This window comes from Symphalangus syndactylus, chromosome 16 (assembly GCF_028878055.3).
Source record: "Symphalangus syndactylus isolate Jambi chromosome 16, NHGRI_mSymSyn1-v2.1_pri, whole genome shotgun sequence".
Lineage (NCBI taxonomy): Eukaryota > Metazoa > Chordata > Mammalia > Primates > Hylobatidae > Symphalangus > Symphalangus syndactylus.
Genome location: NC_072438.2, coordinates 60224998 through 60252317, shown reverse-complemented (window position 1 = coordinate 60252317; position 27320 = coordinate 60224998). Strand labels below are relative to the sequence as shown.

Genomic DNA, 27320 nt, shown 5'->3' with positions numbered 1-27320 from the left:
TGAGGAGCCTGTCCCAAAACTCTTAACAAGATTGCCAGGGAAAAGAAACAAAATGTGTTTACTTGAGCCATTTCCAGAAGGAAGGAAAAAGAGCTCTTTGGATGAGGTGGGAAGGGCGGTGGAGAGAGAAAGGGGCATCTTTGCACTGCGACAACTCTCCTGAGCGCCCTGCGTGGTCCGGCTAGTGACAGGCTGGAGGGAAGGGGTGGATAGGGCGGCAAGGGGTGGGGGACGTGGAGGGAGCGCGCTTAGGGGAGGGCATGCGGCAGCACAATGTATACACGGGGGTTAGGGGGTGAATTAGTGTGAAAGTATTCCACTTAATCATTTTACAGGGGTTGGGGACGTAAATATTTAGCTGGCCACATCTGGAACAGATTTTTCCCCCCCCGTGTGGGCTGGGGGTGGATAATTGGAAGGAGGGGAGCATGCATTTGTTACTTACTGTACGGGCAGTTCTCCTTCTTGGTCCCGCTGACCTTCCCGTTCTTCTCAATCTTGAGAAAGTACTTGGTGAAGGAGAATAGCTTTCTCCAGCGGACATCTCCTTGAAGGTGATTGTAGCTCCGCACATGCCTTCCCGCGCTGGAAGGAGAGGAGAAGGAGGAGGAAGAAGAGTTGGTGGCCTCTGGTGACACCATGTCCTGACCAAGGGCTTGGCAGGTGACAGGGACGGAAGACACCAAGAACAGCAACAAAAAGCAGCAGCAGCAGCAGCCGGGCAGGTGGGGAAAGGCTGAGGCACAATGTGTCAGTATCCATTTCCACATTGTACTGAAACTCTCGGCACTGGAAATTGTCTCATCAGAAGGAACATACTGGAAGGGTAAGACCCGGTGCAAGGCAAGGAGAGAGCTCGAGGTGGTGGCTGCTGGTTAGCTCCCTCTGGGCGCGGATCTGGCCAGAAGTGAATGCACCAACATCCATAACTCCTCGGAAAAGCCGGCTGACTCCCCTCGCTCCTTTCTCGGATCTGCTGCCTGCGCCTCTGGAGCCTCCCGGTGAATGGTGGACGTGGGTGGCCGCAGCAGCAGGAGCTGGTGGTGGCTTTGGTGGTGTTGGTCACCAGCGCTCTTCGCTCCCCCAGGAGTTACTTTGTTCTCTTCTTTACTCCCTTCTTCACCATGTTAGATGCCAAAAAGGTCTGAAAAACAGATGACAGCACGGTGAACAAAACCCAAGGGAGGTGGGGTGGGGAATAGGGGGAGATATCTGCGCCCCTCTGCGGTTGGCACCTTCTGGTCTCTCTCTGCGGAGCCCCAGCCTGCGAGCCACTTCTCCAAGTATATCCCTTTGGAGTTGTCAGAACTGGAGGCAGCTGCCCAGTCGCCGTTGTTTTCTTCCCTCTCTTCCTTTCTGTTTTTAGTGGTGCCTGCCGAATTGAAGGCTGCCGAAAGTCACTTTTTGTTTTGGGGGGCGGCGGCTGGTGTTTCGTATGGCCCTATCCCCCACCCCCTTCCTTTGGAAAGTCCGCTTGTAAACAGGTTGAAGCCCGGAGTCTAAATGTCAGTGATTCCAAGCCAGAGGTGGGCTCTGCCTCTGCTGGTCAAACCTCATTTGCAGGGGTGGAGAAGAGGGGGGAGGGGGTCAACCGGCGGTGGGACATCTGAAACCCTAGGCTGCTGGGAACGCCAGGGAAAGGGAGGGTGAAAGGGGCAGAGAAGGGGGTGGGGGAGCAGGGGAGCGAGGAGAGAGCGCGATGCCTTTGCACCGAGCTCGGGGGCTGCCAGGTCCCTTCCTCGCCGCGGCTGTTGCGGCCGCAGCCTCCGCCGGCGCCTCTAGCTCTGGCTAATTCGCTGCTAAAGCGTCCTGTGCTTGCAGCGCGGGCCACGGCGCGGGCGGTATCTTCCTGCTTTCCGAATTTTGCTGTCTTCCAGCCTGAACCAGTCCCTTCTGGGGAGCCCCTTTCTCACTTGCTTTCCAGCGTAGGATGTCCTCCCCCCACCCCCATTTCTTTAGGCAGTGAAGTACTTGAGAGCCACCTGGAGCCTGGTGCTTGGCTGACTTTTCCCCCTTCTCACTCCCAGAAGAGGAGAGGGCTGGGACAAAGCAGAAGATGCTGAGGATTTTAAACCGCCCAGAGCAGCAGGTTATAAACCGGTCGGAGCGAGCACAGAAAAGGAAGACATAATTAGTGTCCTTTCCTCCTCTGCTGCCAGCTTCCAAGGAGGTCTCCTCTTTAATGAATCACTGATTTCTCGCTTCCGTTGCTGAAGTAAAAAGTTCACACTTTGGCCCTCTCTGCCTTTTAAGCTCAGGGAGATTTATCGTCACCCTTAAAAGTTGCCTCTCTCTTGGCGCAAATGAAATCAGGGACCCAAATAACCGATTTCTAATTGCTAACATGAGCCCTTTACTGAATCACGCGTGCACTTCAAAGCAAACGCACTTTATGGCGATCGCAAAGATTTTACCACACAATTTGGCTGAATACCCTGCTGTCTGTTTTCTTTTTTATGCAATTTCCTTTGCGCTTTGTCATAAAGGGGAGGTTTTTTTTTCTATCTTCACATTTAATGTTTAAAGGGCTCTGTTTTACAATATCACTGCACTACTAGTCTTCCTCTCCTTTTCACACTCTTTCACGCCACCCCAACTCCCCCCTTGCTCGCAGGAACTAGCTCACAGCCCAGGTATTGACAGAACTAAGTCCAAGGCTAAGAAGCCTTTGCCAAGAGTTAAGAGGCACAAAAAAGGAAATACTGTGATAATCCATTGCAATCTGAATAAGAAACAGCTCCTAGAGGACCACTTCTTTAAGAATGACTCTAAACTAGGGAACGTTTAACTAGAAGGAATGCCTAAACACGTACTGGAATGAACTATCTATGTCACATAGGACAGTTAGACATTTGTATTTTGTTGAAGCCCACAAAATTGCCAACATTTTAAGGTTTTGTACCTACAAAAGTGGTAATTTCATATGTTTCAACCTAAAATTAGGCTGCCAATGTAAGACAGAGCAACACTTCAAGGTGAGCTGGGAGGTTAACAACAGCAACTGTAATTTGGAGGGAACTAATTAGAAGAGTCTGTGTTCACACAAGCCAGGATCCCTATAATGTGTGTTTGACCTCCATATTGGTTGTGAACCAGAGGAAATGCAAAGAAAAAAAAAATCAGCCTTAGAGATGAGCATTAGGAGTGATTGCTCAATTAAGTATTTAGTGACTTGAAAAATGAGTTTACGTGAATATTCTTATGTTTTTCTGTGTATTCAAACCCTTTGAAATAGAATCATTTAATACTAGAATCAGGATTTTAATTGCATTAGTTATAACTCATGCAGTGCTTATTTAGAAGAGTTCAACCATGTGAACATTACAATAGGTTTTCAAAGTTTAATATAATTAGCTCTAATTTCTGTAGATATTAATTGGAAAGTTAAGCAAATAAAGAGCATCCATCAAACAAGTCTTTTTCTTTAAGATACTGATAAATGAACCAACAGTGCTAATTTCAATGTTTTAGTTCACAGTTTTATACCCGAGAGGACAAATGGCTGAAAGACAGTGTAGTGTTTCTCATGGATTTGGGTTTCAGCCCAATGGTCCAGAAGAATCCAAATATTTGAATTTACAACTAATTAAAACTACATTTTTAAAAAATTATGTTTGATGAAACCATACAATAAAGATTCTGCCGTGAAAAGCTACAAAACACAGGAAGTTATGATTTTGGGGTTTCTCTACCATATAAACCAACACTATTGATGCCACTTTGGGGTTTAAAAACTTTCGTTAAACTCACCCTAGACATGTGCCCCTCCAATCCAAAGCTAGTCTCTCTTTCTCCCTCTCTCTCTCACACACGCATCTACCAACTTTATGTTCCAGTAGAAGAAGCTATTCAGATCTTTTAGCTAGGAGTTTCTTTTTTTTTCTGTCTAAAATGAGGGAAAAGATGTCTTCAAACTTTCATATTAAAATCTGGTTACACCAGGTGCAGTGTTTGAAAGTTCTAGAGCCCCTTCGCCGCTCTTCTGTACAGCGTGATGACAAGAGGGCATTTACAAAACAGCCCAAAGGAAAAGCTGACATAGCTTTTTAGATTATATCTCATTCTTCTTTTTCTTTTCTGTGCAGCCTTTCTTTTACAGCACAGTTGAATCCCTAAATACCCGACTACTTTGCATTGTTAGGTCACCTCTTAGGTTAGCCCGAGAAAGCCTGAGAAAAGTTCCACAGGAAAGATGCACTATTTAACGGAATTCAATCTCTCCCAATAGATTTGAATCACTAACATAAATGTATGAATGTAGATTATATCTCTGTAATGAGGCCTGAATCATTCTCAGTTACTTCAAAGGACTGAAATTCTACCTTCCTTTTTTAGCTGCAATAATCAGGTCTTAATGGGTTCCTTTATTAATTGTTTCTTTGCTAGGATTGAAAAGGACAGTACAAGCTTCAGATTAGAGTGGTACCTACTAATTCTCAAAGGCTGTTTTTCTCTTTTATCCAGGTTCTGGAAGGCATACTTTATTTCTATGCCCTAAACATATCTGCTACTATTAGGCTAGCTCTGTACTGAGAGAAATAGATGCAGCCTTTTGTTACACGTGATGTCTTGAGAAATTATTGAGGCTTTTTAAAACAAGACCATGGCAGCAGCCATTGAAGAATCCTAAAACCTGGCTCTTGAACCTCAGAGAAGCAGTCAGTGTATGTACTAGCAGATCCTTCAGTAGCTATTGTGTTTGAGCAGTTTACATTTTACGCATGTATTGCCTGGATTCTTTATGTTGCTCAGCACTATCTGTGGTTCAGTTACAAGATGTGTGCCCTATTATGTATGAGGTTATTGGCAGTGTCAGTAAGCTGCTTCAAGTAATGCTAAGTCAGGTCAAAAGTCAGCCACGCTGTTCAAAAATTTAGACATCTGCAGGCCTCATTTTTTCACCCTGTGGTGCAGGCCCTATGAGTGTGTGTCGCAGCCCATTTTTCCCTTTTGGACAGAGAACATGCCAGTTTTAAGTCATCGTTAGGACTTGTGCACTTCCCAGCCTGCAGCTAGAAATGATGCTCATAATCACTCACATTTGGGTGAATGAAGGAGTGATATCTTATTGTTTTTAAACCAGGAGCTTCAAGTGAACAGCAAAGAGGTGTTATCCCACAGATAGTAGTGTGCAGTGCTTCAGAGCCAGTGGGAATCTTAGCTATAACTGAATCCAACACATGCATTTTACAGATGAATAAGCTGATTCCCAGGTCACTCCATGGTAGACCAGAATTTGGAACTCCTGTGATAGACCTTAGGCTATTACCCTAATTTTTGCAACACCTGTCCTGTTTATATTCTTCTTCTTCCTCCCTACTCCCCTTCTTACCATTGACCATTCCTCAGTCTAATATGTCTAAGACGGCAGAGTAGAAATGATAAAAAGGGTTAGGGGTTTAGTTATGGAACAGCAATTATATCTTTGCTGCAATAGATTAACCAGAGACAAGTAATAAAATAGTGTTGAATTATTAAGTACCAACTGATTAGATAAAATAAATATTGATATATGCTTGGCAAAGGGGGATATTTTATCAATGCTTCCGAGATGAACACAATCAAAAAGCAATGAATACCCCATATTTTCAGGAGAGCCAGTTTTTTAATAGAATCTGAATTTATAAGTTCGCCTCTAGAAAATTGATGAGACTTTCTAGAAAAGTAGATTTATAATTTGATCCAGGTTCCTGTGTTCTAATATTAATTTTCCATAAAGTATTGTGATATTTCAAAGCATAGGTTGCTTAAACAATTTCTTTTTTCAAAGTTTGAAACTAAGGTTAATTTTCTGTTCCCTCACTTTCAAACAGACTCAATGATCTGTTATTAGGAAGGAAATATGGCCAAGATGATAAAAAGGATCTTTTGTAACAAAAAAAGAATTCTATATAAGATTGTTTAAAACATACAATAAATCACCACAAATTCCTGGAAACTGAACTTTGCATCTTGGCACTAAACACAACAAACATATTTTCACAAAGCTGCTGTTTGCCCCCTCCCAGCTGATGGTAAACAGAACCTTCCCTTGACAAAGTTGTGAAGTCTCTGAAAAGTTTTGTTTGTTTTCTGTGTTCCCAGCTGTCCTTTTGTAGATCCGTGCCTCTTCCTACTTCAGGCTCTCTAGGCATCTTAGTCCTGTTATCAATGGCAAAATTGTAAACATTCTGATATTAGTCATTTGTGTTTGTGAATTAACTGACAGATTATAATATTTTCTTTAAAGTTGTAATGTCATGCCAACAGACATTTAACTGGTTTTTATTCAATTAATGTTTATTGAGTGCCTACTATATGCTAGGTAGGCATTGTGAATGGTGCAAGGTTTTTCCAATAAATTAGACAGAGAAACTTACCCCATAGAGAACGTGCATACATGATTGAATGCATGAATTTAGGCAGTTTATCATTAATGATGGGCAAAATATGGTTATCTTAGGACTCAGAAACCAGATATTGGAAAGACAGATATTGAAAAAGAAAGAAGAGCCCCTGAAAATTCTTTTTGATTTTCCTTTTCTCTACAACAAGAGCTAAGGAAAACTGTGACTTCTATTTATGGCTTCATGAATGATTAAGATTTGATTTTTCCCTGTTTTATGTCCCTGGCACAATCCTTTTCTCTAGATTTTCTCTACAGTGTGGAGATTTTGGTTGCATCCTTTCTGTCAACCCAACCTGACCGCCTCTCTTTTACTCCTGCTCCCAGACTCCTGGAAGCATATTTCTTGCTTTCTAGCTTATTATTTTAATTACTTCCCAATAAAAGTTCCCTAATCCATTTGCTGTCCTCTGTGCCTCTCATTATGAAATATAATTTGACCCGATACCGTTCTATTTGAAAAATTTTGCCTCTGTTAAGCAAATTTTGACAAAAAGAATGTATTTTCTATGAATTATATTAGCAGAAAAATTATTCTGTTGGGGCAATGCAATATTGGCTGTATTGGATTTCCTTCAATTGGCCCCCAGATCCATTCTTTCCCCTTCTCTGCTCAGCTCTGTGCTGACATTTGTGAATCACCAGTCCTTTTAAATAGAAGACTTGGAGTTTGTTTTGTCAATGGGAGAATGGAATCCTTAGATCAGCACACAGAAGGCGAGAGAACTCTGGGTATTTCCTCCTCTCCTACTTTATGTTTCAGTGACACTTTTCTGACAGTGTCTGTATCCCTTCCCACTGGGTGACCCCTCCTCCAGGACTCTGGCTATCACTGGCAACCCTAAAATAATATTTCCTCCCCATCTTCTTTAAGCTCAAGGACTGGTAAAAGTTCCTGTCTATTACTTGCCTATCATCATTATCCCTTGTTTCTTTCACAGTGCCTGCACCTTTGTAACTGGTTACTTTATTAAAGTCTCTTCACTTAAATCAACTGGGAAGAATTCTGTCCTAGTCAGGAAACTAACTTCAAACTGCAGTATGTACCATCACAGTAAGTAACCAGTTCATAAAATGTGGTTTTTTGGATATCTAAGATAACAGGGAAGTGCAAATTACTACAAAGCGGGTTGTGAAGCATCTAACGCTGGCTTGGTGATGAACAGGATTCCTTGAACCATACAAAAGGTAATGCCGCATGACATTTGCCCTCTAGAAATTTATAATCTAATATTGAATTTTGATTGATCATTGCAGAGTTTTCTATTTAGCTAATGATTTTGAGGTCTAAAATCAAAGAGTAATTTATTTTGATTGCTGACTGTTCAATAAAATACATTTATAGAAATGACTTCAGTAAAGGCATCCAATAAAGTAGAAATTATGTTCATAAATGACAAACATTTATGGAAAACTGTCAAGTTCTAAATTAAAATCAGCTTTTTTCTTTTTAGTTTAAATATTTCCTAATATTAATCTTTACTAATTTTTAAAATCATTAATGTTTTTATAAGGAAACATGTTATACTGATGTTTGTTAATAGTCTGGTATATAAAAGAATGGGGGAAATTAATATTATTTTCTAGCCCACTGAGAGGTATTGTTTGAACATTTTCTTTTCAACTAAAGACAGATCTTTAAAAATGAAGAGATATGCAGCCCTCAATTGTACAGCTAGGTGCTAAAGCTAGGTAGAGCACCAAAAACCCCAAGATGAAATACATTTGCAGATAATTTTGTGTATTGCTCACTATGTAGACAGTTTCACAAATTCCATAAACAGATGACTTCTTACAGAAGTCAATATAGCATAGAGTCTATGAAGCCCAGATTAGGGCTCAGTCTTTCTTCTTCTAATCTTATAACCCTGAGAAATTATAGAATTTTGTATCTTTATAAAAAGCTGGAAAATATGTTAACTCTTTTAGTTCTACTGCCCTTACTTTACAGGTGAAAAAAAAAAAAAAAAAAAAGAGATCTGGGATCACGAAGTGAGCTGCCTAGGATGACAGGGCCGACAGTGACAAGCTGCTTCCTCTGCACTAAACTAGTGAACGGCAAGCACTTCAGCCTTACATACTTACAGATACAATGCACTTCCAAGAATAACAGTGGCCCCTTCTGAGGCTGTGGGGCAAGAAGGAAGAGAGGGAACATTTCAGAATCTCTGGGGCATTTGGCATGTGATGTTTGGAAAATTCTCAAGGTGTATTGCAATGTTTGCTTTTGGAAGATTCTGTCCTTGTGGTTGAAAACTTCTGGGCTATCCCTAAGTTAGGACAGCATTTTGATATATCTCTTGAATCTTAGCTAGGGGTGAAGGAGACTGCTTTCAGGTTAATGGTTCAACAGTAGGCCCTTTTCAAATTCATTTCTCCTTAAAAATCTATAATGTCTCCTTCCTTCCTATATGTTAAGTCTAAATTCTGGCTTTCATATTCCTATTGCAGTGATACGGTTTGGCTGTGTCCCCACCAAAATCTCATCTTGAATTCCCACATGTGGGAGGTAATTGAATCATGGTGGCAAGTCTTTCCTGTGCCGTTCTCGTGATAGTGAATAAGTCTCACAAGATCTGATAGTCTTAAAAAGAGGAATTCCCCTGCACAAACTCTTTCTTTGCCTGCTGCCATCCATGTAAGATGTGACTTGCTCCTCCTTGCCCTCTGCCATGATTGTGAGGCCTCCCCAGCCACCTGAAACTGTAAGTCCAATTGAACCTCTTTCTTCTGTAAATTGCCCAGTCTAGGTTATGTCTTTATCAGCAGCATGAAAACAGACTAATACATTCAGTTATCAGCAGAAGTTTGTCTATTTTAATTTGACATTTGAATTATATTGGCAGAGGGAGAAAGAACTTAGAAATATTTCTTTGGCCAACTTGTGAGAAAGAGACATTCTTTTGCTGTACACCATTGTAGCCATGTTCATTTGTGGGTGAATTAAGGTAGAGTCTTCCTACCTTATAGCACTAGATAGTAATGTTTATTTATTTAGCTGGTATGTTTTCAGTGTTTCGCCTATACTTGCTGTTTTATATATTTTTTCCCTAAAAATAGGAAAATATATATAAATATATAATTTCCGAAAATATATATAAATATATAATTTCCGAAAATATATATGAGAAATATTTTAATCTCATATTTTCTACAATTTGAAACTTAGTTGTGGGAAATCACCCAACTCATTCCTGTCATTTTATAAACACACACACACACACACGCACACTCACACACACACCCCTTCAAGGACCTCTTATTAGACATCTAGTCTTGTTTCAATTTTGAAAAATAAAGCTTGTCAGATCATTAGGAATAGATTGAAAAAATAATAAGAAGCTTAAAGACTTACATATACAATTTTGGCATAGTTCAATATCTATAACAGATAAATGTTATTTCTATTAATTATTGCTAGATTCTGTTTTAGAGGTCAACTTCTAGACTGACAGAAATAATGCTAGTAAAAGAATTACATAGTAGAACAATAAAAGTAGCCCACTGTAACTGGAAGGCAATTAAGAGCATTTGATTTATCAAAGAAATTTAAGTGTTGTATGATGAGATGTGTAAGTTATTTGCCCTCCAGTCTGACAAGATAGGGGAAAAAGTAGAAACGAACATGGACCTTAGATATGTAAGTCCACGTCCAGGCAGCTGAAGTAACTTGCCCAAGTGGCAAAGCCAGCATTTATTTCTATTTTCTGACACAATCCTCTGCCTAGAAAAGCCCTGGGCACCCAGATTCAGTACTTTGAACCTCAGAAATGCCAGTTGGCAAAGTCTGGGGGACTCCATGTTGACAGAGCCTAAGGAGTAAGGACAGTGGTACTTCACATTATGTCTTTTTATGTTTTTCTCTTTCACGTGCCTGATTTATTTTTTATTCTAGAAAATTCTGGGTTCTGAAGGTATACTTAAATGACAGCAATACCTCTGCTTCTCTGTTTCATTCCCAAATGTAGAGGTTTGATCTGCAGAACCACCTGCTTTGTTTGATTATTGATACTACAACAGTAGCAGTAAAGAGAGCCCTTGTCCTTGACTTGGGACCCTGCTCTATGTCAGGTTAACCCTTCTTCTTTCCTTTGGGGGCAGATACCTGACTTCTGGGCTACTTTTCCACCAAGATGAAAAAGAAATTGATTATTTTGCCTAGAAACCTAAGGCTGGATAGTGCACATACATTCTACATAATTAGTGGAGGAAAAAACTTTTCAAGCTAGCTGAGGATGTTCCCTGAGAGCATTTGAAGCTTACTTTAGTGAAGATTCCTAAAATGACCTCAAGGGGGCTATGAGGAAAAAAAATCCCTATTTACTCATTACTTAAGAGTTAGAATTTAGCTAACAAACTCTGCTGCCATTCTCACCTCTGTTTTGGTATTTTGAGTGTGTCAGTTGAATTTTAGCTACTGCATTTTTAAAATAAGTAAAACTTTAAGGTACTAAGATGAGTCTTAACCCAAAGACAGGATCTCCTATTATCAAAGTCCAAAATGAAATTGTTCATAAGGTTAAAAAAAATTATAACTAAGCAAAGCCAGGGGAAAAAGTGACTAGTTTATCTTTTGGTAAATAAGCAAGGGAAATGAAATACAGACAGCAAGGAAACCACATTTTTGGTAAAGTTAGAAACCTGAGCCTCAGAGTTTTTGTTTTGTTTTGTTTTGTTTTTTTAAATAAAGCAACTATTAGATTTAGCAATATAAAGTATAATTAGTTTTGCTACTTAGGAACATTTTACTGATAAACACTATCCTTTTAGGCCTACTGAAAATACACACAGTTGTATCCACATGACAGCACATAAAGGTTTTATGAAGAAATTAATTGCTGTATAAAGTTTGGGGAGCCAGTTTCATTTTCATCATTTTTCTGTCTCAAAAACATTTGCTTCCGTCATTTGGAGGAAAGCTTGTCTCCTGGTTGAATTGTCTTTCTTACAAAATGAATTTCTGAAAGCTACCCAACTGAGGAAGGGTGAATGACCATTAGGAAAAATTAAACATTTACGGCTGATATGATGTTGGTGGAAAGGAAAGAGAAAGCTGTGTACTCCAATTTCCATTAGGAAAGAGCAGAAGCTGGAAACAGAATGTTATGTTCAGATAGGAGGAGAGGAAGGTAGAATGTTTTGTCACAGTGCTGCTCCCTACAAGGGACTAGTAAAGGGAGGGATGCAGAGAGCCCTCCTGCAATGCAAATGGAAGGGGCTCTGATCCAGATCCCTGCCTTTGGTCAAAGCATCTCAAGACTAAGAGCCAGGGCCCAAGCACTTCCCTCTGTGGTGAAGAGAAGTGGATGAGGCATTGTCCTCAATTTCAGGAGTGTGTGATGTTCCTGTAAAGAAGCTGTATATTTAAGAGCCTGATGGAAGGGAGTGTGTTCCTTGAGCACATTTTCCAAAAGTGACACTATTTAAGACCCTGATATGGTTTGGCTGTGTCCCCACCCAAATCTTGAATTGTACCATAATTCCCATTGTCATGGGAGGGACCTGTAGGAGGTGATTGAATCAGGAGGGCAGGTTTTTTCTGTGCTGTTCTTGTAATAGTGAATTAGTCTCATGAGATCTGATGGTTTTATAAAGGGGAGTTCCCCTGCACATGCTCTGTCTTGCCTGCCACCATGCAAGACGTGACTTTGCTCCTCCTTTGCCTTCTGCAATGACTGTGAGGCCTCCCCAGCCATGTGGAACTGTGAGCCATTAAACCTCTTTTCCTTTATAAATTACTCAATCTCAGGTATGTCTTTATAAGCAGTGTGAGAACAGACTAATAGAGACCCCTTACCTAAATTAACCTCTTTTTTTATGATGTTTTATTTCTAGCACTATTGTACAGATATTAAAGTTAGTACAAGTAACATGATTTTATTTGGGAATGAGTCTTCAATTAATAGATTTTTAAATGATTTTTCATGATAAAATGACCTAAAATACATAGAGTGTGGAAATAATGTGTTTTTAATTGGACAATATTTTGAAACAGATCAGTGTTTTCCTCAGTAGATGTATGTGCTGTGCGCTGTTGAATATTATTCTGGATTTATTCTCCAACAAAGTGTATTTCCTGGAACTGTTTCTTATAGGAAAATATACAGTTTCTTAGTTTTCACTTAGTAGACTTTCACATTGCTGAAGAATGCCAAGTCTATTGAGGATGAAAGGGAGATAGGGAATGATGATATAATATGGAATGAGATACGGAATAATGTCTGATAACCTGTGCTTTAATAAATTCCATTAATAGTATCTTCTGTCACATGGGGAGGAAAGAATAATTCAGAATACTTGTCAGGCTTACATAGTTTATTATATTTTCATATGAATGGGAAAAGAGGTAAAGGGTGCTGAACCAAAAAGTTAGGAAATCTACATTATATTTCTGGTTCTGACACTCATAATTCTGTGTCTTAGGGATAATACTTAGGCAAAGGGATAGAGACCTTTTGGCTCTAAATTTTTCTAACCTATGAGACCCAGAATAATGATGTATGCGTGGTGCTAGCACCACTTAATGGCATTAGTAAAAATAGGTGGTCATTAACATGGAAAACCCAATCTAGTTACTTGGTTATTTCATGGAATCATGGAATTATGGAACTGAAAGTCCTGTCTAAAATCAAGCTCTGTTTTCATTTTTTTACACAATTGCACATGAAACAACTATGGTCCATAGAGGAAAAATTACTTTCCTGATATTATCTAGTTAATTAATGATAGAATCTTTAGGAGCCACCTGCCCCAACTTTGTAATATTCTTTTCACAATACCAATATTTTAAAGCAAACAGTAAAATTTTGTTGTCTTTTGGGAAAAAGATAATGAGTAATATAGTGAGAAAATGCAAATGTTGATAAAAGGGAACTCTGACTAAATGGATTTTTTAAGTCTTATGCAAGTGTCTATAAAAAGGTGTTGCATAAATGTAGGTATTTTATGATGGGAAGGGATTGGAAGTCAAACCCATGGTACTTGCATAAAGATAAGAAATTGAGTAATAGGAGTTAACCGTGATGAGATGATACTACTCTGTTTACATTTTTAATATTTGACAGTCCTTAATTGCACTGGTGTTTTAGGAAGTTTTAGCTAAAAAAGGAATTAATTGCCAAAAAACTATCCAAAACTTCATTAATGAACAGAAAAAATGATATAATTTCTAGGAATTTATCCAAAGGAAAAAGTCCTTGGCCTTCTCTTCATCTGAAAAGATGACAATTTTTAATATGAATCACACTCTTGAACTAACTGGATCTAATTACTGCCTATTTTGGTCCTTTCTTCTTCTAGGAATACTTCTGTAAACAGAGAAGTTTATCATTAAATAATTGCTTTTATCACTCAATGAAATACTTTTGTGATGGTTAATTTCAAGTGTCAAACTGATTAGGCCATGAAGTGCCCAGATATTTTGGTCGAACATTATTCTGAGTGTGCCTTCGAAGGTGTTTGCGGATCAGATTAATATTTAAATCAGTAGACTGAGTAAAGCAGATTGCCCTCTCTAACATGGGTGGGCCTCATCCAATCAGTTGAAGGCCTGAATAGAATGAAAAAGCTCACCCTCCCATAAATAAGAGGGAAGTCCTCCTTCGTAACTGGGTAAACTGGGACATCAGTCTTTTTCTGGCCAGGCACGGTGGCTCACACCTGTAATCCTAGTACTTTGGGAGGCTGAGGTCAGGAATTCGAGATCAGCCTCTCTACCCCACCTCTACTAAAAATACAAAAACTAGCCAGGTGTGGTGGTGCCCACCTATAATTCCAGCTTCTCAGGAGGCTGAGGCATAAGAATCACTTGAACCCAGGAGGCAGAGGCTACAGTGTGCAGAGATCGCAGCCACTGCACCCCAGCCTGGGTGACGAAGTGAGACTCTGTCTGGAAAAAAAAAAAATTCTTGCCTTCAGACTCAAGTTGGAAAAGCAATTCTTCTTAGGTCTCAAGCCATGGCCATTCAGAATGAAACTTACACCATCAGCTCTATGAGCTCTCAGGACTTCAGACTCTGATTGAAACTACACCATTGGCTCTCCTGGATCTTGAGATTTCTGACTATAGATCTTGGAACTTCTCAGCCTACATAATTCTGTGAGCCAATCTATAGATGTATTATAAGATAATAAATAAATTTATAGCTATATATATATATGAATAGGATATATATATCCTATTCATGCTATTTCTCTGGAGAACTCTAACACAACTTTATTTGCTTTTTTCCCCCTGAGAAAACTTACTGTAGACTTTTTACAGAATCTTAGTCTAAACATTTTTTTCCATATTTTTGTCAATAATGATTATATGCTAATCTATATACCTTAGAATATTCTCCTTGTTCCTTTTAAACTGTGCTTAGAGTGTCTATATCATGAATTTTAACCAATACCGATCTCATTCCTGTTTAAGTGGCTTTGCAGTGAGATGGAAATAAAACTGGTTTTCACTTTTTGAATTTCCCAATTCTATTTTTAAAAAATTGTCTAGTAATTAATTTTAACAGTACCAAACTGTACAATTCTGGGGCCCATGATTCTTGTGTTAGTCTATATGAAAATTGTCTTTTGGAATTTTGCAATGCAGAGCTTTATGTAGAAGATACTGCTGGCTGCCTATCCAAGAAGTACAATCAGCTTTTTCCTTTGTGACAGAGTCTCTAATTTATTTGTTGAACCAACTCTTCTCCTGAAGACAATGTAACTCACTAAACCAAAAGTAGTATACCATTGTTTTCGCTGGCAATTGGACTTAGGATAGACATGTGACATAGTTCTGGCATAGGGGAAGGTTTCTGGCAACCTTACTGATAAATAAAAAGAGATGTCCCCTTTTATTCTGCCAGGCATTGTCATATGTAGACACAGTTCCTGGAAGTATGACAGAGTTTGTGACTATGAAGGGAGAAGTGGAACTGGGCATAGGTCAGTGCAATTAGGTATCTGAAGAATAGGGTGAAAAAGATTTTTAAAAGAAAAAGAAACTCTGGGACCTATAGCACATTGGTGTCCCAAAAGAGAGAAGGGAGAGCATGTGGCACAAACAAAAAAGAGAATAAATAGTGGCCAAAATTTCCGCAAGTAGGTGAAAGTTACAAATTTACAGATTTAGAGAAGTTCAGTGACTCCCAACGTATATGATAACTGCCCCATATGTCTTAAAGAAATTGAATTTGTTAACGAATATTTTATCACAAAAGAAAACAGGCCTAGATGGTGTCACTGATGAATCCTAAGAAACATTGATGAAGAAATAATCTAATATTACACAAAATATTTCATTAAAAGAAGACACCCTGGGCTGCGGCAAGAGAATGGCATGAGCCTGGGAGGCGGAGCTTGCAGTGAGCCAAGATCGCGCCACTGCACTCCAGCCTGGGCTACAGAGCGAGACTCCGCGTCAAAACAAGCAAACAAACAAAAGACAACTTGCTACCCAACTTGTTATGAGACTAAGAGTAGGTCTAACAAAGACATTGCAAAACAAATTAAAGACAGATAGCCCTCATAGACACAAAATAACAAATAAAATATTGCCATATGGAACCAAGCAATATAAAGGCATTTTATATCTTGAATAAGTAGAGTTTATTCCATGAATGTCCATCTGTTTTTAACATTTAGAATAAATCTATATAAATCACCATATCATTAAATAGGAAAAGCCAATTTCAAGAAATGCAGAGAAAATTTTTGGGAAAATTCGGCCCCCATTTATAATAAAATTTATCAGTAAGTGAAAATATAAAGGGATTTTCTTAACCTCATAATGGACATATATAAAAATTTGCAGGTAACATTTTATAGTGGTAAAATGTTTAATATTTCCCGCAGATATCGGGAATAATGCAAAGATGCACACAGTCACCACCATTTGTATTCAACATTGTACTGAAGGTCCTAATTATTGAAATAATAAACTTTAATTTTCTTTTTTCTTAATCGATCTAACAGATCATAGTTTGTTCAAGATAATAATAGTATTGTATTCAGCTATATCAATAACCATCTTAAACATCAAGGTCTAAATAAACAAATTTAAAGAAAGAGATTTTCTGAGTAGATAAAAAAATAAGACCCAACTGTATGTTGTTTGACGAAACTCACTTTATATATAAAGACACACACAGATTAATAGCAAAGGGATGGAGAAAGATATGCCGTGCTAAAACTATTTTTTAAAACGCAGGAGTAGGCTGGGTGTCGTGGCTCACGCCAGTAATCCCAACACTTTGGGAGGCCAAGATGGGTGGATCACCTGAGGCCAGGAGTTCGAGACCAGCCTGGCCAACATGGTGAAATCCGGTCTCTACTAAAAAAACAAAATACAAAAATTAGCCGGGCGTGGTGGCATGCACCTGTAATCCCAGCTACTCAGAAGGCTGAGGCAGGAGAATTGCTTGAACCCAGGAGGTGGAGGTTGCAGTGAGCCAAGATCGTGCCATTGCACTCCAGCCTGGGTGAGAGAGAGACTCTGTCAAAAAAAAAAAACAAAAAAACTGGAGTAGCTATTTTAACCTCAGACAAAGCAGACTTGTTATCAGGGATAAAGACAGGCATTACATAATGATAAAGAGATAGTTCTTCAAGATGACATAACAATCCTTAATGTATATGCACCTAACACCAGAACATCAAAATACTTGAGGCAAAAAACTCATAGACTTTTAAGGAAAAATAGATTAATTCATAATTATTGTTGGGGACTTTCAAACCCCTCTGTCAGAAATGGACAGATTTAGGAGACAGAAAATCATTAAGTACATAGTTGAACTCAACAACACCATCAGTCAATTAGATGTAATGCACATCTGTAGACCACCTCATCCAAACACAACAAAATACAAAATCTTCTCAATCTCTCGTGGAGTATTCACCAATATTGACCGCATTCTGGGACATAAATTCCACATTCACAAATCTAAAGTAAAAATTGTACAATGTCTGCTTTCAGAATACAGTGGAATTAAACCAGAAATTAATAACAGAAAGATAGCTGGAAAATTCCAAAATACTTAGAGATTAAACAACAGACTTCTAAATAACACATAGGTCAAAAAAGAAATCTCAAGAGAATTCAAAAAATATTTTGAACTAAATAAAAATGAAAACACAACTTATCAAAATTTGTAGAATGCTATAAAACTAGTGCATAGAGGAACATTTATGACACTGAATGCAGATATTTAAAAAAAGAAAGAGCTAAAATAAGGTTTCTAAGCATCTGCCTTAGGAAACTATAGCTTTAAAAAGTGCAAATGAAATCCAAAGTAAGCAGAAAAAAAGAAATAATAAGAATTGGAGCATAACTCAATGAAATTGAAAGCTGGAAATTAATAGAGAAAAGTCAATGAAACCAACAACTAGTTGAAAAGATCAATGAAACTGATAAAACTCTGGCAGGCTAACAGAAGAGAGAAAATATAAGTGATTAGTATAAGAATGAAAGAGGGAACCTCACTATAGATCCCATGCATATCAAAAGGATAATAAAAATATTATGAAAAGTTTCTCCTCACAAATTTGACAACCTAGGTAAAATGGACCAATTTCTTGAAAGACAACACCTGCCAATCATCATGCGAGAAGAAATAGATGATTGGAATTAGGCCTATGTCTATTAAGGAAATTGAATATATAATTAACAACCTTCCAAAATTGAGAGCTCAGATGGGTTCATCGATGAAGTCGACAACAACACTTAAGCAATAAATTATACCAATTCTCTACAATCTCTTACATAATATAGAGGCACAAGAAATTCTTCCTAATTCATTATATGAGGTCAGCATTACCCAACCAAAACCAGATAAAGCCATTACAGTGGCTGGGCACGGTGGCTTACACCAGTAATCCCAACAATTTGGAAGGCCGAGGCGGGTGGATAACTTGAAGTCAAGAGTTGGAGACCAGCCTGGTCAACATAGTGAAACCCCATCTCCACTAAAAATACAAAAATTAGCTGGGCTTGGGGGAAGGCATCTGTAATCCAGCTACCCAGGAGACTGAGTCAGGAGAATCACTTGAACCTGGGAGGTGGAAGTTGCAGTGAGCTGAGATCATGCCACTGCAAGCCTGGGCAACAGAGCAAGACTCCGTCTCAAAAAAAAAGAAAAAACAATTCGAAAAAGGAAACTACAGACCAATATCACTCAGGAACATAGAAACAAAAATCCTCAAAAAATATTCAATTAAAAAAAAGAATCCAACAATATATAAAAAGAATTATAAACAATGACCAAGTGGGATTTATCTCGGGTATTCAAGGCTGATTAACATTCTAAACCAATGTAATCCATCACATCAACAGCCTCAAGAACAAAAATCACACAATCATATCAAATTCAACACCCATTTATTAAAAAAAACTATGAGAAAATTAGTAATGCAAACTTTTTCAACCTGATAAAGAACACACACACACATACACACACAAATCCACAATAACATAATAATTATGAGAAACTTGAAGTTTTCCCACTAAGATTAGATACTACTGCTTTTAAACATCATATTCAAAGTCCTAACTAATGCATAAAGACAAGAAGAGGAAATAAAATATATACAAATTGGGCAAGAAGATATAAAACTGTCTTTGTAGATGACATGATCATTTATGTAGACAATATGAAAAAAATAAACAAAAATACTCCTAAAACTAGTAAGTGATTATAGAAAGGCTGAAGGACACAAAGTCAATATACAAAAGTCAATCATTTTTTAATATACCAGCAATGAACAAATAGAATTCGAAATTAAAACACAATTTTATTTACATTAGCACCCCAAAAATGAAAAACCTAGATGTAAATTTAACAACATATGTATAAGCTCTATATGAGAAAAACTATACAATACTAATGAAAAATAGCAGATAAGAAATAAATAGAGAGAGAGTCTATGTTCATAGAGAGGAATACTCAACATTTTCAAGATGGTAGTTATTTCCAACTTGATCTATATACTCAAGGCAATCCCAATAGAAATCTTAGGCCGTTAATTTGTGGATATTCACAAACTGATTACCATGTTTATATGGAGAAGCAAAAGACCAAAAATAGCCAACAAATTATTAAAGGAGAAGAATATAGATGACTGATATTACCGAAATTCAATACTTACTATAAAGTTACAGTAATTAAGATAGTTTGGTGTTGGTGAAGGTATAGACAAATATGTCAGTGAAACAGAATAGTGAGTACAGAAATAAACTCATAAAAATATAGTCAGCTGTACTTTGACAGAGGAGTAAAGGCAGTACAGTGGAGAAAAGATAGTCTTTCACTTGCTGGTGGGAAAGGGAAATGGTACAGTCACTTTGGAAGACAGTTTGGCAGTTTTTTACAAAACTAAACATACCATTAGCATTCAATCCAGCAATCATGCTCATTGGTATTTACCCAAATGAATTGAAAAGTTGTGCTTCCACATGAATGTTTATAGCAGCTTTATTCATCATTGCCAAAACTTGGAAGCAACCAAGATATACTTCAGTAGATGAATGGATAAATAAACTATGCTACAGTCAGATGAAGAAATATTATTCAGGGCTAAAAAGAAATGAGCTATCAAACCATGAAAAAACACGGAGGAAATTTAAATGGCTATTACTAATTAAGTGAAAACAATCTGAAAGAGCTACAGTTACTATATGATTCCAACTCTATGACATTCCAGAGAAGGCAAAACTGGAAACTAAAAAATTAGTGGTTGCTAAGGGTTCAAGAGAAGGCAATGATGAATAGGCAGAGGATAGAGGATTTTTAGGACAATGAAACTATCCTATACAATAGTACAATGCGCCTGTAATCCCAGCACTTTGGAAGGCCGAGGTGGGCGGATCACGAGGTCAGGAGATCGAAACCATCCTGGCTAACACAGTGAAACCCCGTCTCTACCAAAAATACAAAAAATAAGCCTGGCAGGGTGGCACATGCCTGTAGTCCCAGTTGCTCGGGAGGCTGAGGCAGGAGACTCACCTGAAACCAGGGAGGCGGAGCTTGCAGTGAGCTGAGACTGTGCCACTGCACTCCAGCCTGGGCAACAGAGCAAGACTCTGTCACAAAAAAAAAAAAAAAAAAAAGTACAGTGATGGTTACATGTCAATATACAGTCATCCAAACCTATAGAATGTACAACTCCAAGAGTAAGCCACTATGTGAACTATGGACTTTAAGTGATAATGATGTGTCAATATACATTCTTGGATTGTAACAAATGTACTACTCTGGTGCAGGATGTTGATAGTGGGGGCGGTAGTTGTTGAGGGGCGGTGGGCAGAGTGTGTATGGGAACTCTCTGTAATTTCTGCTTAATTTTGCCATGAACCTAAAACTCTTCCAACAGATAAAATTTATTAATTAAAAATTCCCTGACACCATACACAAAAATTAACTCAAAATGGACTATTGACATAAATATAAAAGCTCAAATCATCAAACTTTTAGATAAAATGTAATTTTCATGATGTTCATGTAAGCAAAGCTTTCTTAGGTTACAGAAACAATACCTATAACAATTGAGAAATTATGCTTTATCAAAAATTAAAATATGCTTATCAAAATACACAGTTAAGAAAATGAATAGGCAAACCACAGGTGGGAAGAAAATTGTATACATATCGCTGGCAAAGAGCAGGTATATGGGATCTACAAAGATACCCTATAATTCAATAAGCAAAAGACAACCCAATTAAAATGCGCAAAAAGTTGTACAGACGTTTTACAACACAAGATATATACAAGGACAGTAAGCATGTAAAAAAGTGTTCAGCATTATCTGGCATCAGGAAAATGTGAATTAAACCTGATGTGTGCAATTTATTTAGAAATGCATATAAAGTGAAGTGACTGGATTGCTGAACGGGATGATGGTGACATAGAGATGTATGCAATAAAGCAAGTACAGTAAAATGTATATGGTCAAATGTAGGTGATGAGTATTAGGATGTTTATTACAAAATTTGTTCCACTAAGTTGTATGTTAAACATTTTCCATAAGGAACTCTTGGACAATATAAAGACAAGTGAATACAATACTATTTAAACACTAATAAAAATGATTTACAATTATGAAATATCTAAACTGATCTAGAATGTGGAAATTATACATTTTATTTAAGAGCAGTAAGTGCTTTATAATAGTAACACAGAGAAGACTAGATGGATTGGGATATGGGAGGTGCCTGTAATTTTAAATAGGGTTGTTACAGTCTTCACTCTGAAAATTATGCCCAAGTTCAGAATTAAAGGAGGTGAGGAAATTAAGTAAGCAGCAATCTGGAGGAAGGTTGTTATAGTTAAGGGTGACAAGTGCAAGACCCTGAGGTGGACCATATCTAGCACATTCAAGAGAGAACATGGAGGTCGGTTAGCTGGAACAGAATGAGCAAGGTGTGGAGTAACAGGAGATCAGGTCAAAGGTCCGGTAAAGAGCTGCAGGTGGACCTGTGGGTTCCTGTGTGTAAAGACTGGTTTTCACTCTGACAGAAGTACCGAACTATTGAGATTTTTTAGGAAAATAATGGCATCATCGGTCTTAGGGTGAAAAGAATTACTCTGATCGCTGAGTTAAGAGTAGATTGTAAAAGAACAAAGGTAGAAGCAAAGAGACCATTTTGACAACTAGAGCAGTAATACAGGACTTTAGCTGGACTAAAGGTTGTAACATTAAAAGTGGTGAAATGTGATTGTATCCTGGTTACATCTTAGAGTATAATCAAACTGATTTGCTGATTTGTTGTATGTTCAGCATGAGAGAAAGAATAGTGGAGGATAGCACCAAGATTTTTTGTCTTGAAAAAGTGAAAATACTGAGTTTGTGTAAGAGACAGAAGAAAAGGGGAGAAGTGTTGGAGTGAAACTGTCTTTGAGTAGGCAAGAGAGAATGAAATATGGTGTATAGATGAAGGGATTAGATTTAGGGGAATGAACAGTTAATTTTACCATGGGTGAGAGAACATGGTATATGATATAGATCCCGTCAAGTGGCAACTCTGTCTCAGGTAGCTTGTGAGAGTTCCCTTTTGATTGCTTCTTATGTTCTTAGTGAAATAAAAATACTTGGTCATCAACTGAATTTTATTTTTACTTTTACATTAAAAAATGTACATACTCTTTGACCCAGACGTTCCACTTCTGGGAATCTATCCTTTGGAAATAAAACACTGGCATACAAGGACATAGGTACAAAATTTATTAGTGTATCAATGTTTATAGTGACAAAGAAAAAGCATTATATTTAATATTCATCATTCATAGAGAAATAATTTTATACATTTTGTGTCATCCCTATTATTGAAAATTTTTCTCTCCTTTGAAAATCCAGTAAATGTATGTATATTTATCTGGATGGATGGTCATGTAATATTGTTAAGTGGGCAAGGGAAAGTAAAAAGTATTGTGTGTACCGTTACTGTTTTAAATGAACAAAAATAAATCTTATATACATTTCACATATGGGTAAATATGTTAAGAATAAACAGCTAACAATTTAAAATTGGTTAATCGAGGAAATAGAAATGGAGGATTTGTGCTTTAGATTTAGATTTTTTTTTCTTTATGTATACTTGGCATTGCTTCAGTTATGGTAGGAAACACATATTGCTTTTGAATAAATACGAGAGAAAATTCATTTTTTAATAAAGCCATGTTCAATTTATTTGTAAAAAAATTTATCTACATATCTGATAATTTTGTGTTGGGAGTATCATTCGATATCATTATATTCATATTTAGATTTTGTTTAACCATTAACAGATACAGCTGAATTTAACACCCACTCTATAACTCATCTGTCAAATGCTTTCTGAATGTCTTAAAGATTTTGCATCACATTTTAAAAGTTTTATTTCAAATATCGAATCATATTTATGCCATATTTTCATTAATAATACATTTTATCATAATGCAATTATCATTCCAGTATACCTTATATATTTTCTTTTAATTTACCTTTCAATCTAATTCATGTTATTATGTCTCATGAATTTACACTCTGTTCAGCCATTATAAAATTATGTTACTAGGTCATTATAAAATTATGTTACTAGGTTACCATCATCCCAGATCACTTTTATTACACTTCCTATTTGTATTTTTATTATATCTCTCGGTTTATGGGTTTATTTTGCTTATGATTGAGAAGTAAACTGATTTTCACTTTTTGTTGTAGTTGACTTAAATATTCTCTTATAACAGTTTTAATAAAATACTATTTTCCTATAAAAGAATACTTAATCATATGATTATGTAAAATGTATTTTTAGTGGAACAGAGTTTATATACTGCTATGGTCTGAATATTGGTGTCCCCCAAAATTCATGTATTGGAGCTTAATACCCAATGTGATAGTAGTAAGAAGGTGAGCCTTCAGGAAGCGATTAAGGCCTGAGGGCTTCATCTTCATGAATGGGTTAGTACCCCAACTAAAAAGAGGTTCAAGGGAACTCCCTGTGCCTTCTGCTATGTAAGGACCTAGCAACAATCCACCCTCTATTAAGTAATGAGTGAGCCGTTACTAAACAACAGATCTATTGGCATCTTGATTTTGGACTTCCCAGCCTCCAGAAATGTGAGTAATACATTTCTGCTGTTTATAAGTTACTCAGCCTAAAGTATTTCGTTATAGCAGCCCAAAAGGAGTGAGACACATATGCAAATTAAAATTACTTCTAACACCACCACAGTTATCAATCTTCCGTCCGGCTTCCCTCTGATGCCTTTTACTATTTCATGGAGCTCTGACCCTAAGTTTGCTGCATTTTTGCTTCCAGCAACCTGTACCTATGATTGCTCAAAAGAGGACCTCCACACAGGGTAACTCTTCACTAAAGAAGGTCTAGTGCAATGCAAAAATATGAAAGCCAGCTCTCTTGCACTGGGGCAGAATAACTCTGACATACATCCTAGACTGCAGAGAACCCTGGTGGAATCAAGTTGCAGCTATCCTCTAGGGCAGGAGGCTTCGCCTAAAATTGCATTCTTGTTTGGGTTGTTCCCCTCCCTTTCCTGCTTGTCTCGCTCCCTTACCCTGGGAGCTCTTTCTTCAGAAATCACTTGCACATGGACTCTTGTGTCTGAATTTGTTTCAGGGACACCCAATCTAAGTTACACTCAAACTATATGGCTATTAAATTCTTGTCTAATCAAACCTTCACCTTTAGGCCTCTGCTTTTTATTTCTTTTCTGGAAGATAAGCAATTAAATTGTTTCAAGAGGAGATTACTGAACAAGTGCATCCTTTTAGGGTTCTAATATTTTATACAAATCTTCTGGCAATAATTTCTTATTCTACACCAATTACTTTATTGGTCAAAACTGAAAATTCTATTTGAAAATTGAATCAATAAAGAATATGTTTAGGAAGAGCCAAGACCTATCAGCTTTCAACTCAAGTTACAATTGTTATCACTTATTTCACATTCCTATAAATTTGTGGTAGAATTAATTTCTATCCTAGCTATTTTTTAGAAACCATTTTTCTTACTCTCTGCCCTGTTCTATGTCCTTTATATGTACTGGCTTATTTTACCTTATACCCCACCTAGAACAATGATTGTCCAAGTCATTTGATCCTGGTTATTGCCCAGTTCTGACCCATTGTTTCTTGGTGTTGACTTCCCTGGATTATTGGCTGTCTTGGCATTGACTTTCAGGCTTCTTTGGTTTGACAGCACATTTGGACACATTTCTGCAAACTGACCCTTGGCATCTCTTCTTGGAACAAAATTTTGTGTTTGGACTCTGGCACCGCGCACCACAGATGCAAGCAAGAAGCACTTCTACCTTCTGAGGCGGCCCCTCAAACTCAAGCCAGCTAGGCTAGGCCTGTTCAGCTTTCCTTCACAAAGAAGGATTGGAGAGTTGCCGCTTACTGACTTTCTCAAATGTCATTACTTAGCCAGTCTTCTGAAGACTAAGATTCATGAACATTGGACTCTTGCCTGTAATTACAGTTCTTAGGTATATTAACCTTATTTTCAGCTGTATTATTAGTTGCTTTCTGACTTCCTCTTGAAAATACCTATATTCTTTCTGCATTTATTCTAATCTTACTTCTGATCTTGATTTTAAAAAGATCTTTATCAATGAAATCACATATAAAAACCTCCAAGAACTATTTTTGAACTTTAAGATGTATTCTTAAATTTTTAGTGAAATAGGATTTAGAATCAACTTCGTGAAGATTACTAACAGAATAATGAATAGCTCCTACCATTAAGGCAGTTTATAGTTAATGTAAAGAATATTATACTTGTTTATACATGAAAAAGTCATTTTCTTTCTCTAAACCTCAGAGATCTATATATATTTAATGAATAAATGAATGTATGATGAATGAATTCCTGTCAGTCTTTACTGAAGTCTCATCTCTTATCTGGCATTCTTTCTTTAGCCCCTATGGCTTCATAAATTCCAACCAATATCCAAGATTAATTCAAATTCCTTACAAGGATCTGAGAAGGGTTGGAGCTGTGGTTTGGGTATGACTGGCAGATAGTTTTGAGCAACACTATCACCAGAAGATCTCTATTTTTCTCCCAGTGACTTTTTGTTGAGGATTGAAGAGTTTCCTTTAAGGTAAAAAAAAAAACTGTACTCATCCAAAATGTTACAGATGTAACTTATGGTTCAATAGAAGCCTGTGCAAGCCAGGATACAGAAAGAACCTTGAACCCTTGCAGAAGTTTGCAGATTCAGCAACAGAGACTGAGATAGGAATGAAATGGTAATTCTGGGTATGGTGTGGTGCCAAGTCCTGAAACCAGTCCCAATATACCTACCCTAGAAGCATGTGGACATCCTGAGGACATGAAGGGCTCTGCGTGTGATGTGGAAAAGGTGTTCCACTATATTCTGAAATATTTGTGGGCTGTGGCAGGCAGAGAAAATTATCCAGCAAAAATTCATGAATTGTTACTGAAAAGTGGCTTCTCAGATAAGCATTACATTTCTCAGCTCTCCTCATCATTAGGCATTACCATGGTGACTCAGATCTATCCAGTGGAATATTGTAAGAAGTGATGTTACTTTTCAAGATCTGGCTCATGGAAGTGCTCCTCTGTGATCTTCTCCCTTTTTTTTCTGCTGCCTATAATAAAAACTTCCCCCAGGGACTTTGGAAGCCTCATGCTGAAGACAGCAAAAACTTCACCAATCTGGGTCTCTGTGTGACTGAAAGTGTAAGAGATGGCAGACCCATCTACCTGTTCGCTCACCTCTTAGTGTCACATGATCAAGAAATACACTTCTATTGTTGAAAGCCATATATGCTTTTGAGTCTACTTGTACTGTGAGTCTACTCTAGTTCAGATTCTTAAGCTCTCCTGCTATGGAACCCTACCCATGGAGCTTAATATAGTGGGATGGAACATTGCAAAGACTCCTGACATACTGTTTGAGCACTGAGAACATTAATGTTGCAAATAAAGAGGTAGGAATATGCACCTTAATGAAATAAGAGGCCTGTGTGAGGCAAGGAATGATGGTGAAGATAGAGCTTGGAGTAGCAGAGGATGGTGGGTAATTACAGTTCAAACTGATATTGAAGTGCCTATAAGATCCTTTTTGTTGCTGAAGGGGTGGGAAGTGTTAAGGCATTGGAGTTTCTGAATGAGAAAATAAGAAGTTGGAAATAGCAATATTCAAGTACTACTAATAATGTGACCTTAGATGTGTCAGATTGGTGAGGCATGTATGCGTTGTATTATGCTATTCTACGATGGAGCACAATGACAAATGCTTAAATCAAAGATGAATGAGAACTGTGCTGATGACAACTGAAAGCATTTATTGAGAGAGTACTCAAATAGATCAGCACTTTGCCATATAACCTATCCTCTTAGCCAAATTTAGGCATTCAGATCACTCAATTATTTATAGATATATTAAAATGTCAAAATTGAAGTACTGGTTCAATCACTTGGACATTC

The 27320-nt window shown here is 37.6% G+C and overlaps 1 protein-coding gene and 1 long non-coding RNA gene across 2 annotated transcripts in view; one reads left to right on the top strand and one right to left on the bottom strand.

Moving 5' to 3' along the window:
* The window catches only part of FGF10 (fibroblast growth factor 10), a 90253-nt gene extending 88681 nt beyond the window's left edge, over positions 1-1572 (bottom strand). Inside the window, exon 1 of the mRNA XM_055246266.2 lies at positions 446-1572. Coding sequence (XP_055102241.1) covers positions 446-770 — 325 coding nt within the window. The 5' untranslated portion in view covers positions 771-1572. The remainder of the gene's footprint in view (positions 1-445) is intronic.
* On the top strand, positions 820-26648 carry LOC129464829 (uncharacterized). Its single transcript, XR_008651768.1, has 3 exons — positions 820-1001; positions 7327-7439; positions 25044-26648. It is a non-coding gene; the product is annotated as an uncharacterized lncRNA (long non-coding RNA).
* The last annotated feature ends 672 nt before the right edge of the window (positions 26649-27320 follow it).